The following is a 16,851-nucleotide window of genomic DNA, read 5'->3' on the forward strand; positions in this document are numbered from 1 at the left end:
TTAAATTAATTAATCTTTAATTAGGAAAATAATATGTATACAAACATATATCACCTACATATATCACTTTACATCCTGTTCTATAGTAAATCACAAAATTTCAATAAACATCCAAATGATTTATATCTCTTGACTTTTGTACAGCAGCAAACAATACCAGTTTATGTAACACACCTAGATTTATGGCCTTTTTTTCTATCTAGGCAGAATCTGTTGACTCCATATGCCTATCATATGCCTAGCAAAGACTAAACAGGTGGTTGTATTTAAGTTGAGATCACATTAATAATCATTTTAATTATCACATTATCATTTTAATTATCACACTAGTAATAGTACCCACATCATCATCTTAATTATCACATTAATCATAATTTCCTAGGAGCCTCGTGTTCTTGGACTAGGTAGAGTTTAGCAGAAAAGCTCTCAACCGCCTAGTCCTCTGCCCATGACCTCTTACTGGGTGGTGGGGAAAATGCCAGGGAAAGGGGGGCACTGATATATAACCATGATGTCACTTTCCATGCAACTCACAAATGACGGCATCATGTCTAGCAGTGCTTTAGCATTTTAAAGCTGTGCCTATTATTTTGGATCATCCAACCCTTTAAGATCCTTTATGAACAATGACTTTGATGGGAGAAACTCCTGCCAAGTTGCTTTTGACTTATGGTGACTCCATGGGTTTTCCAAGGCAATAGAGGTACAGAAATAGTTCGTTATAGCTTGCCTCTGTGTAGGAAATCTAGATTTCCTTTGTGATTTCCCTTCCACATACTAATAAGGGATGTCCCTACATAGTTTTCAAGCTGCAGTGAGACTAGGCCATCCAATTAAGCTGCCCCCTCCCCCAATTCAATAGACATACACAAACATAATGAAACATCAACCAGATAATACCAAGGGCTGCAATCTGTGAGTAAATCTAATTGAAGTTAGTAGAACTTGCTTCTGAACAGGCATGATGGACATACATAATAGAAATGCTGGTTTGGCTTCCTCTATAACCTGAACCTCTGTGGTGACCATTTTTGCCCCCCCCCTCCCCTAACTCTAGAGATCTCAATGATCAGCTAGGTTTGCCTAGAAGATAAGCTGGCCCTGCATTAAAATATTGAAATATTTATGGAAGGTTCAATCCATGCCTCTGTTTTGCATTCTGAACATCTCAGTGAATCAGATTCCCAAATATGTTGTTGCAGGGGCACACTTCTAATGCTAAAGTGAAATAAAAACTCTTTCCCTTTGGATTAGCTGGTGTCTGATGGGAAATTTATTAACTAGGCTGTTGTCCATATTTTTTTCTTCTCCTTCATGGCCCACTAGAATTTGGGGGTGGAGCCAGGACTCTCTGGGGGTGGAGTCGGGAGACAGGAAATGATGCACAAACAAGCCTGAAACTCTTGCAATATTTTGTTTAAGAAAGGTAGAATAGTGGGATTTTGCAATGCAATTTTAAAAATAAAACATTAAGAAAAAGCACAAGGACCACACAGCAGAAAACTAAAAATATATAATGTTCTCAGCCTGGGAAAACATGAAATGGCAGGCTGTTTCAAGCTTATCCCCCACACCCCATGGTATACTCAGATTAGCAATGGGAAGGAGAGAAGGAAGGAGGGAGATGGGAAAAAAATGACAGAAAGAGAGAGAAAGAGAGAGAGAAGGAAGGAAGGGGGGAGAGTGGGGAACAAATATAGAAAAAAAGAAAGAGAAAGGAAATAGGAAGGAAGGAAAAGGAGGGAAGGAGTGAAAGAAAGGAGGGACAAAAAGAAGAAAGAGAAAAGAAAGGGGGGAAAAAACTGGAAAGAAACAGGATGGGAGCAACTCACCTTTAAAACTGGTCACTCTTGCCATGCAGCTGACTCGCCCACTGCTGCCTCCCTCTCTATTCGCCAACACAGGTCAATTTCAGGCTGTAAAGGGAAATTGGGCCACAGAAGCCTCAGCGCCGGGCCATGGGGCCTCCCATCCCCTGGCCACCTGCCGCCTCCCCTGGCATTGCGTTTCCCCTCCAAGTGGTGTCGTACCCCTCTGCGCCACCTTCTCCCTCCCTTCCCCACCTCAGGCAGGTCAGTTTCATGCTGCGTAAAAGCCCCCCCCCCACTATCACCAGGAAATCGGTACTGAGCTCACTTCTCACTAGGCAAAGTCGGCAGCTCGACAGACTGCGGCTGAAAGGGGCACGTAGCTCCTCCCTCGCCGGCACTTCCTTCCCATCGGAGCTCAGCGCTGATTTCTCAGCAATTGATAGGAGGGGCTTTACGCAGCATGAAACTCACCTGCCTGAGGTGGGGAAGGGAGGGGGGAGGGAAGCGCGGAGGGGCACGGTGCCACGCGGGGGGAGGTGCGATTCTGGGGGAGGCAGGGGGTGGCCAGGAGACAGGAGGCCAACTGGCTTGACGTTGAGGCCTCCGTGCCCGGTGCCGGGTCGCGACCCTGCTTTTGGGAAACACTGTCTATATGGCTTTCAATGGTTTATAAGTCTGATACCAGCAGATGTTGGTTTTGTAAAGAAGACAATGCAGAATTTTTTCACATGTGGTGGTCAAGTATATGTGCCTCTAACTTCTAGAGACAAGTGGCAAGTATCATCAATTGGTTTGGGAAAACAAATCCCTAATAAGCCAGAGACATTACTGATGAATTACTTCCCTGACATTCCCAGAGATCAGCAGTCACTTTACATATGATTACTGCTGCCAGACTGGTTTTTGCCAGGTATTGGAAACAAAAAAATGCACCTGAACTACAAGACTGGTTGCTGAAAGTGAAAGAAATTTATACTTTGGTGAAATAAACTGCCTATCAGAGTAATTGATATGTACAGAGATGCAGTAATTTATTGTCAAGAGTGTTAGAAAAAAACAGAGCAGCAGATTGTATAATTAGATTCAATATTACATATTAACGATTGCTGGAACAGGATTCTCTATGTTTACAAGACAGGGTGGATAGCAACTTGGTTTGGGAATGTATCTTATGTGTGTTTTGTGCTTTTTCTATTTTTCTGTAATTGTATTAAAATTTTGGCAATATATATATTGGGGAATCTGGTACAATGGTAGGGAGGGGAAAACTTATCCTAATTAAATGCTGACTCAAAAACTCATTCCCATCCCAGCAGAATGGCACAACAGCCAGAAATAACCAAAGTTAATCCAATTCACGAGAAGAATAACATGCAGAATAATCCTGTGCTGCACTCTTCATGGAGCACAGTTAAGCACTGGTGTCTGATGGTTCCACAGTCGTCATATGTTTTTAAATGAACTGGCACTTGTTTTTAAATGAATTGAATTTCACTTGCCAAAACTTGGGACCCTAGAAACACGCATTTTATTATACACTGATTATTCAGTGTTATCATGTTGTCTTATTGGACTATGAAGATTAATATGTTCTTCACTAACTCTTGTTATGAACAAGATCTGACAAATCTGTAAAGACAACAATATTAGTTTTTACAGAAGTGAGAAGAGATCTAAGACATAAATGGATTTTAGAGGTTAATGAAGAAGGGTGGGTTAGGTCTTTTAAATGTCTTGATGTAATCTGCAATGTACCTTTAACATGGAAAGCCCAGTGTAAGGCTGTGATGACATTACTAGCCTGCTGTAGTGAGCAAAAAAGCATTTTCATCTACACAAAAAGTTGCCAGCACCTTCTGACAGCAATTACAGCTTTCAATGCTAAGGTATTGTTTCCACTACTATGTAGAGCAACAGTCTGGGTCCACAGGATAAATGAGACTGTAGATTGGCCTCTTGTCAAAGAACCGAGATCCCAAGACGTATGTCTTGGCAGAACGTATGTTATAATGTCTTAACCCTGGTCTGTGAGTCTTTGTTGGGTTGGTCTTTACCCCCCATGTTAATGAGATTCCTGGGCTAAGGGCAACCACCTCGCTAAGTAGCAACACCTGTTGCTGTCAAAACCCCACTGTCAATATTCCCTGTAGCCAACCAGAAGGACACCAATTCTTTTGATTTTTCAATTGAGCAATATGAGCATTGTGTGGTAGCTGTCTGGTTTCTTCTGGTAAAGTATTTAACTGGATATGGCATTGCACCTAACAATTCATTCTACAAAAAACTGATCTATTTTTGATCTGTATTTTATTTTTGTTTTCTCCTTGTTTACTGTGATTTTCATGTCAGATTTGAGGCGTGCTAAATTGTTGACACTTTGCAATTATTTTATGTAAAGGATAAATAAACTTAATTATTGTGGGGGGGGGGGAAGATCTAAAATCTGGTGGCTAAATTGCATGCCAACTGGCTAACTATTGGCTACTGACTAACTGTGTGACAGCTAAACAAGGATAAATAAGCTAGGAGGGAGCACAGTAATTTATGAGCATCAGGAGACCTTGATTACAAGCATCAGAATCTTCGCCAAGGAGACAACTGCTGATGCAAGAGCACTTCTAGAAAGGCATTTGGAAAGAGGCAATTTGTTCCAGTTTACTCCAAGGACAAGGAGCCAAGTTTCTTCATTTGAAGGTCTGTGCAATATTGCCAAGGAACTCTCCATTCTCTCCAATGAAGCTGTGCAGCTGTAAGAATACTCCTCTCAGGAGTGACCTTTGACCAAGCCAGTATTTTGCCAAGTGTAGCCTAGGCTAGCCTAGACAGGGTTTGTGTGTGTTATCTGAGAGGGGTTTTTTTGCATGTATTCCTGTTCTTTTAACCCTTAAACTATTTTGTAAATTCTGTTTTAATGTTGTAATTGTACCCTCTTCTTTTGGTCCTTAAGTACTGGCAGGAAGTTTAGCTACTAGATACTGATTATGCCACCAAACAAAAAAGGCCCCGTTATTTACTTTATACGGTGCAACCTAGTTTTACTCATCCTGTGTGGGTTGGTCAGAGGGTAAATTAGGCAGCTCTCCAGGACTGGGAGAGGTCCTGTTTCAATATCAGTAGCTGCTGGGGCTGGAATGTGGCAGCAAGTAGGTTAATATTTTATTATAATGACAGCAGCCGCTTGAGATTTTCACACCTCTAATATTATTCTTGCATCAGATCTGAGGGATCTCAAAATATGTGTTTGCTGCCTTGATACTGGAACTTCTCCATCATTCCACTGAATCTAAAGCTTGGATACCGACATGAAATCAAAGATTGTAAGACTGCTGGGAAATGATGACTGGTTCTCAATTGATAGCAATTATTTCATCTTGACTTAATTATAACTTCCAGTTTGGTCTGTGCTAGACTTATGAAGTCGACAGGTTGTTCCCAGATAGAGGGAAAGGTCATAAAAACTGAGTGTGTTAACGTAAGTTGGTAATTACAGCTGCACAGAAGTCAAAAGATGTGAATCACTGTGATGCTTATTGAAATTTTGTCATTTAGTTTAGAGCATGATATAAAATAATGGTAGGCGATATATGGCTGTATGCATAAATTTATTATCTTCCTAACTGAAGAAAATAGAAGAAAATATCTTCAGGTTAGATACATTTCATGATTTACTTATTTTGAACATTTATTTCATGTCAGTCTATATATGCCTTAGGCAACTCACAGTATTGACTAGAACTCTGAAACTTAGAACAAGGGGAATGTTTTTATTGATTGCATGCATATAGGAATTATTATAACAAACATTCACCATTTCCAGAACCATACAGCTCAATCTGACTTGCCGCTACGTGACTTAGCAACCAGTTCACTGACCCTAAAAGCCTCCCAAAAGGCTGTCAATGAGGTCACGTGGAAAAGGGTCATTTCATAACTGGATGAAAATATCTCGGGCCAGACCAGTTGCAGCCCCTTAAGCACGGAGGGGAAAAGGGCTGCATAGTATCAACCCAAGGTCTGCATTCGCAGGACCAACCCTCCAACATTTTTTTAACCTTGAAGTCACCGGTGGCCTCTGAAAAACCCTGTGCCTTAGAAATAAAGGCTAAAGCTGCTAAGTGCCCCCTGATGGATTTCACTGATAACTCTACCCCTCTGGTGGATGCAAAACTGCATCAGGTGTTGCACCGGTATAGTAGAACTATGAAGCAGTGAAACAATAAAAAATATAAAGAGGAAATAGCCTCTTCAATCTGAATTTTCATTTCTAAATCAGTGGCACTTTCCATCAGTTCCCAAGATACGTTGGGACTTGATCTCTAGCCTTTTGTTTGTGGCTAAATACTGCGCAGGGTGGTAAAGCTGCAGTACTGCAGTCGGAGCCCTCTGCTCATGACCTGCGTTCGATCCCAGCGAAAGCTGGTTCAGGTAGCCGGCTCCAGGTTGGCTCAGCCTTCCATCCTTCCGAGGTCGGTCAAATGAGTACCCAGCTTGCTTGGGGGAAAGTGTAGATGACTGGGGAAGGCAATGGCAAACCACCCCTTAAAAAGTCTGCCGTGAAAACGTTGTGAAAGCAACGTCACCCCAAAGTTGAAAACGACTGGTGCTTGCACAGGGGACTACCTTTACCTTTTTTAAAAAGCCTCTGTTGCTTCCTTTTGGAAAGCTTCCAAGGCTCCTACAACAACCATGTGGCTCTCAAAAGTTTGGGAACATTTCATTATGGAAAAAATAACTGACAGTTTGCAAAGTTCCTTGTCTCCTGACACAAATTCAAACTTCTCAGACAAATGGTTTCCTTTCGTGGAATATGTTACTTCACAAGAACTCCCCCCCCCATAGTCCTTCACAAATGATATGCTTCTAGTCTTTAACCTACTTTCTTCTATAATTTTCTTATTTGTTCACTAGCATTCTTCTTTCCTACTACTTCTAGGCACAGGAGTGAGTACCTTCAGTTTATTTATATTTCTCTTTAACTTACACTGTCACTCTACCCTTTTTCCTTTCCTAGCCTCTTTTTTCATTTGATCTCCCCTTATAAGGTGTTAACCGTGCTTTCTTTTTTTTTTCCACCTTTTTTATTTTTTTCCCCACAAATGACAAATTTATTGAAATTCAAACAAAAAATACAAACAAAAATCAAAAACACAACCAAGAGAAAGGAAAACTACAAAATACACATAAGTACCAAACCCACCCACCACCTACCACCACATATAAAAGGGCATATGAGAGCATATAGAAATATCAAATCTAATGTCTCGTATCAAGTCCCATACTTTTCGCCCATATATACACTGGTTCCCAAGTTTTTATACATTCTTGCCAGTTTCCGTCTCTCAACCTTATGGTCAAAACATCCATTTCGGCAGACTCCAATAGTTTAAGTAAAAATTCTTCCTTATCCGGAATTTGGGGGGATTTCCAATATTTTGCAAAAAGTATTCTGGCAGTTGTGATCATATACATCAACACTTTTTTCTCCCCCCAAGCTAAATTTTCTCTACATACACTCAGCAGATAGAGTTCAGGAGAGTGTTTCAACCTTTTCTTTAAAACCTTTTGAATCCATATATTTATTTGTATCCAAAATTTCCTAGCAAGCTCACACTTCCACCAAATATGGTAGAGCGTCCCTTTAACCTTTTTACATTTCCAACACTTGTCATTATAAGTTGGATTCATTCTGGCTAATCTCGCGGGAGTAAGGTACCATCTGTACACCATTTTATATAAGTTTTCTTTGAAAACTGTCGATTTAGTCAATTTGATATTACATTTCCACCATTTTATATAAGTTTTCTTTGAAAACTGTCGATTTAGTCAATTTGATATTACATTTCCAAATGTGCTTTCTACTTACAAGTAGAGAAGATCAAGATATTCTGGTTTGTGTGGTTGAATGTCATTTGCTGTAATGAACTCAATAAAAGGAAACCATTTCTCTGTGAATTTCGAGTTATCATTGTCTGAGTTTGAATGTTGGATATGATCTGTAATTTTTTCTAGTATGAGAATGTCCCAAACCTTGAATAACCAGCTGGAGATTGATGGAACTTGAGGTGATTTCCTTTTTGAAGCAATTAGGGTTTTTGCTGCTATCAGCATGTTAGTTATCAGTGGTCGCCTAAATTGAGGTACTGTTGGATCTTGCCAGATGTCCAGGAAGATCAGTTGAAGTAATGGAATTTCATATCCCGTTATAATTTTGATTTGTTGTAAAATGTCATGCCAGAATGAAGTAATATGAGGATGCTTCCACCAGCAGTGGGCAAAATCACTGACTTCACCACAGTTTTTCCAGCATAATGAAGAGTGGTTAGATGATATTTAGGATAGTCTTTTAGGTGTAAGGTACCACTGTGTTATAATTTTGTAAGATATTAATTTTGAACTGATCAGTTTGGTGCGGAACAAATCAGAGGACCAGATCTTGCCCCATTGGTCATGGCTGAGAGGTATCCCACAATTATGTTGCCATTTTGACTGGCATTGTAAAAGTTGAACACTATCCAGAGAAATCAATATAGTGTAAGTTTTAGACAATTATGCCTTTGTGATTATAGTTTGATGGTTTAAGAAGTAGTTCAAAATCAGTGAGGAAAGACATTACTTTTTTCAAGTTGAGAATAGAAGAGGTATGTTGAAGCTGAAAATAAAAGTACCAAGGAATCTGTCATTGCACTTTTCTTTCCAATATATTTTTAGGTAATAATCCAGAATTATTAGCTATATCTACTAGTCATTAGTCCCGCTTGTTTCCTGATTTCTGCAACCTTTGTTTCATTGCCTAGAGGAAGCCAGTTTTGGAAAAAAAATGATGAGAATCTGGAAATAGTTGGAAGTAATTTTTTTCCTGAGAATGTCCCATATTCCAAGTAAAGGTTTTAGAAAGGTGCTATTCCTTACGGAGGGAGGACGTGATTTTGCTGTTGACCAAATGATTTCTTTACTAGATGCTGGAGCTGTATGCATTGACGAGGTAGTCCAATCTTCCTGTTCTGATTTCTGAAGAAGTTTAATTATCATTGCTATTATTGTACCTTTGTAGTATGTAGCCAAGTCTGGAAAGTTTAAGCCTCCTCGAGAAGTCTGCCTTTTAAGAATTTTAAAACCAGTTCTTGGTTTTTTGCATTGCCATAAAAATTCATTTAGTTTTTTTTTGCCATGATTTAAGTAGGTTAGCAGGTAAATTTACTGGAAGTGTACGAAATAAGAGCCATTTAGGAAAGAGGAATGATTTAACAAGCTGCAGTCTGTCATGAAAAGATGAATTAAGTTTATTCCATTTATTTGTAGTTTGTTGGATTTCTTGAGAGATGTGTAGGTGGTTGAATTTTAGAATATTGTTGCGATTACAAGGAATCTGAGCTCCTAGATAAGTAAGTGATTTTGATGACCATTGGTATCTATAGTGTTGACAAATATATAGTTCCGTATCTGAGGTAAGTTGTAGAGGTAGAATAGAAGATTTGGATTAATACATAAGCCCGAGATATTGCTAAAATGTTTGAGAGTAGTTTCCAGTTTCTTCAGTGATGTCTTAGGATTTGTTAAATATAACAGCATATCATCTGCAAATAAACTAATTTTGGATGTGCGGGAGCCAAGTTCTACTCCACGAATCTCAGAGTCCTTACGTATTGCCGATGCCAATGGTTCCAAAGCCAGAGCGAAAAGGACTGGAGATAGTGGGCAGCCTTGTCTGGTTCCCCGATGCAGCTTAAATGTTTCTGAGGTTAGGCCATTTATATGGATTTGCATTGAAGGTGCAGAATAAATAGTTTTGATAATTCTCAAGAAATTCTTACCAAAACTCATGTGATAGAGAAGCTTCAAAAGGTACGATGTTTCAAGAGAATCAAAGGCCTTCTCTACATCTAAGGACAGCAGAAGTGCCTCCAAACGTTCGTGATTAGTACTAGAAATAGTATTTATGGTTTTTTGTGTATTGGTTGTTAAGTCTCTTCCGGGCATAAAACCTGCTTGGTCGGGATGAATATATTGTGTTACAAAAGAATTTAGCCTCTTGGTAATTACTGCTGTGAAAATCTTGTAGTCTTGATTTAAAAGGGAGATCGGTCTGTAGGAGGGTGGTTTAGTTAAGTCTTTGCTTTGTTTAGGTAGAACAATTATCAAGGCTGAGTTCGAGGACGGTGGTAGTTTGCCATCAAAGAGCACTTCGTTGCAAGCTTTGCTGAGTGGTGGAGCTAGTAGATGTAGAAATTTTTTATAAAACTCTGATGGAAAACCATCTGGTCCAGCAGATTTGTTGTTTTTTAGATTTTTAATAGCAGCAATGACTTCTTGAGGTTCAATTGGTTGTTCCGTAATTGAGCGATGTTGCTCCTTGATTTTCTTGATGTCAGGGTGTGAGTTGAGATAATCAACGATGTCAACTTTCTAAGGATTTTTATAGGAATAGAGATTACGATAGTACTGAGTAAAAATGTCATTGATTTTTCTGGAGTTGTGATGAAGAGTTCCCGTTTGGTCTCGAGCAGTTGTCACATATCTTGAAAATTTCCTTTCATTAAATTTCCAGGAGAGAAGTCTTAAAGTTTTTGGAGACTTTACCCAATAGTTCTGTTTGAAAAAAAGGAGATTCTTTTTAATATGGGAACTTTCAATGGTTTCTAGTAGCTTCTGTTCAAAAATGAGTTCTTTGTACTTGAGTGGGCATCCAGAGTCTTTGTGCAATTTTTCAAGAGGAGATTCTCTTCTTCAACTCTAGGCAAAAGGTTTCTTTTTCGCATTTGAACTGTGTTATCCATGAAGAGTGTCCCAAATATTTGAAGCTGAAACATCTTCAGTACAATTTGTCTCCAAATATTGTTTAATTTTGTTTCAATTTGTGTAATACAATCGTCATTGTACAGGATTGATTTATTTAGAGTCCAGTGAATTTGTGCACGACAGTCAGAAGAAGATGTTGAAGTGCAACTCACCCAGGAGTGGTCAGACCACAAGGCAGGGCCAATATCAGCAGAAGTCACCGAAGACAGCAAGGACTTGGATAAAAGAATAAAGTCCATTCTTGTATGAATGTTATGTTTTGGAGAAAAATATGTGTAATCTCTTTCATCACTATGAGTAGCTCTCCAGACATCAATAAGTTGTGAGTCTCCTAAGTACCCTCAGTCATATGGGACTGGGTCCCTTTACCAGAGGTCTGGAAAGCATTCCCACCTCCTGGGTGCTTGGTAACCCCTTTTGGCTTAGCCTTGCTGCGAGCTGAGAAGGTGTGTGACCCTCCGCATAGCGGGCATTCATGCTTGAACTTACAGCCTTCCTGGAACATACTCCCTGGGATGTATATTCCCAGCACAACAGTTGGGGTTGAACCGACCGGCCTGCTGGAACATGGGCTGCCGCCACATTTACCTGTTTATGGACTAGATGACCACTATCAGATCTGTCCCCTGCATTAGGTTTAGCTGGAGACATCAAGTGCAGCCACAGCGGCTGGTTTATTTGTCCCAGGGGAGGCCGGGGTTAATTGCAGCCCGCATGCTTAAGCCTTCATCATAGTGTAACCAGGCAGCCCAACAAAATCAGAATATGCCCCATACACAATAACCGATTTCACACACAGCTCACCTCGGAGTCACGTCCCTTTTCACTGCACAGTGTCTGGTCGGATTTCCCACCATCTGTGCCGGAGGAGCAGGAAGAGCCGTGGCTTCTGCCTTGCAAACGGAAATCGCTAAAACCCAGTTTCCGTTTGCGATGCAGAAGCCGCGGCTCTTCAACAAGACGCTGTGCAGTGAAGAGGGACGTGACTCCGAGGTGAGCTGTGTGCGAAATCGGTTAATGTCACAATATTGAAATAGCGATGCTGCCCAAAAAGGCTGTGCACGCACTCTCATCTCCGCATAGATCAGGATGCCCGGCAGCCAATTGGCCCATGTCCTGTCAGTCTTCCTACATTTTAACTTCTCTTTCTCATCTAGCTCTTCTTTATCCTTCTTCTCCAGCTCCCTGTAGAGAAGGCTAAAGACATCAACATACTTGGCCCATAAAAAAATTTCCCCTGTGGCAGCAGCAAGGTGATGGCCCAAGGGCGTGGCCAAGTCCCCGAAGGGGAGGGACTGAAAAGAGACAGACCCATATGGGGCAGGGGGGTAACCCCATGTACCCTACTGGTGGCCCATCCACCCAACAGGCAGAGAAGACCGAGGCTGATGACCCCACAGGAGAACACAAGATGCTGGCTGTAAAGCAGAGGCACTATGTGCAGGTGCAGAGATACCAGTGGATGCAGGCATTGGCATGGGGCCCCAGGCATAATACTGCCCTTGCACCTGCGGGCCCAAGAGGGGCCAGGCTGACTGGGGTGTGCACCAAGCCCCACCTGCCCTGGCATGGGTGCGGCCATACCTGGTGTGACCGCTGACCCCATGGCCCCCATGTCCATGTTTGGCAGTGCTGTGGCATTGGAAACTTACCTTCACTATCACCCAGTGTCACAGCCACCGCTACAGCTGATCCTTGAGATGGACTGCTCCCGGTCCATAGCCACCTCCTGGCCTGGAGACTCCTCCTCAGGCACCGGTCCTTCACCTCCACCCACATCACGGTCCTGACCCACTCCACCAGTACCTTGATCGGGACTGCCCTGTAAAGCAGAAAGGCGCACTAGTACGTCTTTTTCAAAGGAAAGGTTGCCAGCCCACCCCTCTGCTCCACATGCCCCAAACCAACTGGCAGTGGTCTTTGTCATTCCCCTTTCCCGATCTAAGGCTCCCAACTGGTTAATAATAGCCTGTCTCATCTGGGCCCCGTCCACATCAACAGCTGCTGGGGTAACCTGGTGTCCCCTTTTCCTGTTGCTTTTTAAAGGCTACTTCCCTTTAGGAGGGCCCTGCCCCTTCTTTGGAGCCACGGCTCAGCAATGTACCAGGCCACTAATCCAAAACTCAAAGTCAGCACCCTAGAGCAAGTCCCAGTATTAACCTGCCTTATATTGTGGCCTGGGAGCCCCCACAACCAGCCCTCCACCCCGATAGCCTTTTTCTTCAACTAAGTGGAGGGGGAGTGTCCCAGTCAACCTGCCCCCAAAAAATGAGGCTGCAAGGTGAGGTCCCTAAGCCTGTAGTGGGGCCCTGAGCCTGCTGCCCAAAGGTGCAACCACACGCTCTGCAGGGGACCCGGTAAGTGGGCAGCTGCCCAAACCCACCAAAGGGAAAGCAGGAAGGGGGTGCACCGCAAAAACTGCTGCACACCGGGGGCCTCCTGAGCCATACAGTCACCTGGAAACCCATGCCTTATGCTGGCAGCCACTGCTGCACCAATGTGATACTGTGCCTACCACCACCACACACCTCGCTCCCATGCCACGCAACCGCACTGGCCCAGCTCTGCTGCTCTCAGCTGCAGGGAGAGCGCGAAAGCGGTGTCTGTCCTGGCTGAGAGCCAAAAAGCAACTATGTAGCTTGGGGTGGGGCTAGGGCTATATAGCCCCAGTGCTCCACCCCGCCAGCCGATCCCTGGATGCCCGGGAAGGCTCATTAGCCTCCCTTCCTTCAGGGGTAGCAACAGCAGCCCCCATCTTTAGCCGCTATTAGCAGCCCGGCTGGGAAGGGGCTGAAATCTTGCAACAGTCCTGCAGGTTTTGCTTGAATCAGCAAAGTTCTCCCTTCTATTCCTCACTGTTTCTGCAACAAGCTTGCAAGCCATGTCAATGCCACTCTCCCCTTTCTTTATCTCGATGGTTTGTGCTTTCTCTTTCTGCTACAAAAGAACATGTCCCTCTTCCGTTTTACATTTAAACAATCTATTCTCAAGCACTTGTATATGCACCTCCTCCAGCTCATGAGCTGTACTACTTGGAATGTCAAAACCTGTATATTTTTCAGCTTTGTCACATTTTGTATATGATCTGTTATGAGCTCTGCTAAAAGGCCAATTCCCTGCTGAATAGGAAAGACAGTGGCCATAAAGTTCTTTTGAGTATTCACTTCGGTTTGATACTCCATCTTCCCTGAGTATGTATCAGTCCAATAGCAAAGCAATTAAGACCAGAAATCCAAGTTAAAGTTGCAATTAGCAAAGCCTTCCGAATTTCTGTTAATTTTTTTTTCTTCTCCTGAATTCCAATTGAAATTACTTCAGACAGATCACAAGATAAATTTCTCACATATATAGCTGCATCGAGCCTTACATCATATTGTATTGTGTTGTATTGTAAGTCCAATTACTGCATGGTTTAATTTTGTACCAGATCAATCCATATATAAATATTCATTCCAATTTCTTCTATTTAAAATAATAATAGTTATTGCAAGCAGGTTCTTTTAAGTCTGAAAGCCAATCTTCCGGTGAGGGGTGGGTGGGTGGGATCGTAGGTTCTTCCCCCTCTTTCTGAACAGTCAAGTCTGGTATTATAGTAAAAGTTTAGCTGGTGGGTAGGCTTCCCAACCCTCCCGCCCTGGCGGGGGACCCCAGGATTTCCACCCTCTTCCCCCGCTCCCCAAAAAAATGGAAGCGGGGGGAGAGGGGGGAAACGGCGCCGGGGAGCATGGCGAGCTGCCCGATCCTGGAGCAGGTGAGGCCGCCGCGCCGCACCACTGCCGCCCCCTCCCCGCCTACCGCAGTTGCTCCTCCGAGATGGGCCCAGGCTGAGCCCATCTCGGAGGAGCAGCCAAGAGGCGGCAGCAGCGCAGGGGAGGGTGAGGCAGGCCAGGAGCATGGCAAGCCATGAATCTGGGCCCTTCTAGGACCTGGACTTGCGGCTCGCCATGCCCCCGGCCCACCTCCACCCCGCCCTCCGCTTCCACCCCAGAGGCGGAGCGGGCGAGGCCGCCGCGCCGCTGCTGCCTCTTCTCTGCTCACCGTGGCAGCTCTTCTCTGCTCGCCGTGGCAGCTGAGCCCATCTCGGAGGAGCAGCCACAGCGAGCGGAGAAGAGGTGGCAGCTGCGGGGCGGCTCACCACGCTCCCCGGCGCCGTTTCCCCCCTCCCTCTAGCTCCACCCCAGTGTCTCCTGGCTCCACCCCCAAAATCTCCTGGCTCCACCCCCAAAGTCCCCAGATGTTTCTGGGGTTTGACTTGGCAACCCTAGCTGGTGGGTAATACTGCAAAAAGGACTAACTTGCAAGTTATATTTTTGCTGACTATATTAGAAGAAAGCTTTGACATCAGATGGTTCTGTTGCTGGTAGTTACAGCTGGTGCCAATCAAAATGGCGACTGCAGTGGTGAGGCTTCAGGGTGGACAAAAAATCCCAGGGCTCAGCTAACACTGAAAACTCTGGATTTTGTCACTCCCCATGCTCAGACTCCTTTTCTGTCATTCCTTTGACTATCCAGGCATCTGGACCCCCTCAATCCGTGCTATTTGAGGGGGGTCACAAGAGCTGCAATTCCCCCTTGATCTTGCTCTGCTGAAGCCGGAACAGGAAGTCTGCATGATGGTAGTTTTGAGAAGCTAACCTTTCTGTGTTGGCAAAAGCGTGTTGTCTTCTTGACAATGGAGGTATTATGCATGGGCCAAGTGTGCTTGTGAACTTCCAAAAAATGTTTAGCCCTTTTGGTTCAAAGGCATTTGAAATATGAGCTTAGGCTCTTCAACAAGTAATTGTGTAGTTTTACCTCTTCCTGGTTATTAGCTATGTCATTTGTAGGAGTTAACTACTATGGGTGTTTTTGAAATTGCATAAATAGTTTTCTAAACTATCTTACATGGCAGATATTCTAACAGAACAAATAAAAGTCTACATTGCCAGTTATCTCATGTGGAGAAAGAATGTCCTTTTCTCCAGTATTCATGGAAAACCATTTTGTAATCTCAACTATCCCATTCTATCTTGACCTTCCTTTCATCACCTTTCAAATCTAGCAGCTATTCCTGGAGCACTTTCGATCGTTACAAGGATGGCGATGACTGATCTGCTCAGTGTGGATGATATGAGGAAAGAGATGGGAGCTGCTATCAAGAAATTCAGTGAAATGATGGGGCTGACGGGACAATTGAGAAAAGTTTTCAACATTCTGGACATTGATAAAAATGGCTATATTGGGAAAAATGAATTAAAGCAGTTTTTGCAAAATTTTAAGCCAGGAAGCCGGGATTTGACTGAGAAAGAAGTTAATGATTTCTTGAAAGCTGGAGATACAGATGGAGATGGCAAAATAGGTTTTGAGGAATTCATATCCTTGGTGCAGTCATAGAAAAGACTTTGACTATTCAGGACCCTTCATCCACCCTTCACTGCCTAATTCCAACAATTCTCTGCTGAGCTCCGTAGGTCCTCTCCTGTTTAGTTATGTTACCCTATACTCCAGCTCTGTTCTCTGCAGCCTTCTAACTCTGTAATTGTGCTGAAGAGTGTTGTTAAAACAATAAAGGTCACTCAATGCAGAAAGAACCCCCATGCATTGTATCTCAACTTAGTTCATTAACAGTAAAAATGGGCAGAAACCAAAACGCAAAGTACAATTCATGAATTTTGCCCTATTAGTGGTTTGTAAACCAAGGTTTTTTTGATGAGTCTACCATGCCAAACTTCCATGAAATTTTAAAGCCGTTTGTGGTGGTTTATGGGTAGAACAGTAAGCCCCTTTAAACCCCTGTTTTCTTCTCATCACCACACAGTTTAGGCTTTCTTCAGCAGTTTCTTTTACATTTAAAGGGACTGCACAAGTAAGCCCCAAACAGCTGAGCAATGGGGACCAGGTGGTTCTGTTCATGGTTCTTGTTGTGGTGAAATGAACTCTTTACAGTCTGTGCCAATTCCAAATGAGCACTACAGTCTTAAACCGAGTGATACCCTTCGATTTGATTCAAATAGGTTTAGAAAGGGTGACCCTACCTAGGATCACATTGTAATTATAAATGTGGTATAGCTTTAAACATAACTATATCTTTTTTTAATTTCACTTAAAGAATTTCAGCAACAAATTTCCTTCAGCAGACTGCTGTTACTGTCATAGAATGATGGCTGGAAGAATTTTGCAAATTTTCTACCTGTATGAGGGAAAATTAATTACTCCTTCCCTTCATTTCCTATATATAAAAAAGGGCTTTGGTGAAGACAAATCC

General features: G+C 42.9%; 1 protein-coding gene across 1 annotated transcript; it reads left to right on the plus strand.

The window, feature by feature from the left end:
• Positions 1-4,361: 4,361 nt before the first annotated feature.
• Positions 4,362-16,174, plus strand: LOC132586092 (parvalbumin, muscle-like). Its single transcript, XM_060258037.1, has 2 exons — positions 4,362-4,505; positions 15,649-16,174. The coding sequence occupies exon 2, from the start codon at positions 15,684-15,686 to the stop codon at positions 15,978-15,980; it is 297 nt and encodes a 98-aa protein (XP_060114020.1). The 5' UTR covers positions 4,362-4,505; positions 15,649-15,683; the 3' UTR covers positions 15,981-16,174.
• Positions 16,175-16,851: the final 677 nt, after the last annotated feature.

This window comes from Heteronotia binoei, chromosome 17, assembly GCF_032191835.1.
Source record: "Heteronotia binoei isolate CCM8104 ecotype False Entrance Well chromosome 17, APGP_CSIRO_Hbin_v1, whole genome shotgun sequence".
In the NCBI taxonomy this organism is placed as follows: domain Eukaryota; kingdom Metazoa; phylum Chordata; class Lepidosauria; order Squamata; family Gekkonidae; genus Heteronotia; species Heteronotia binoei.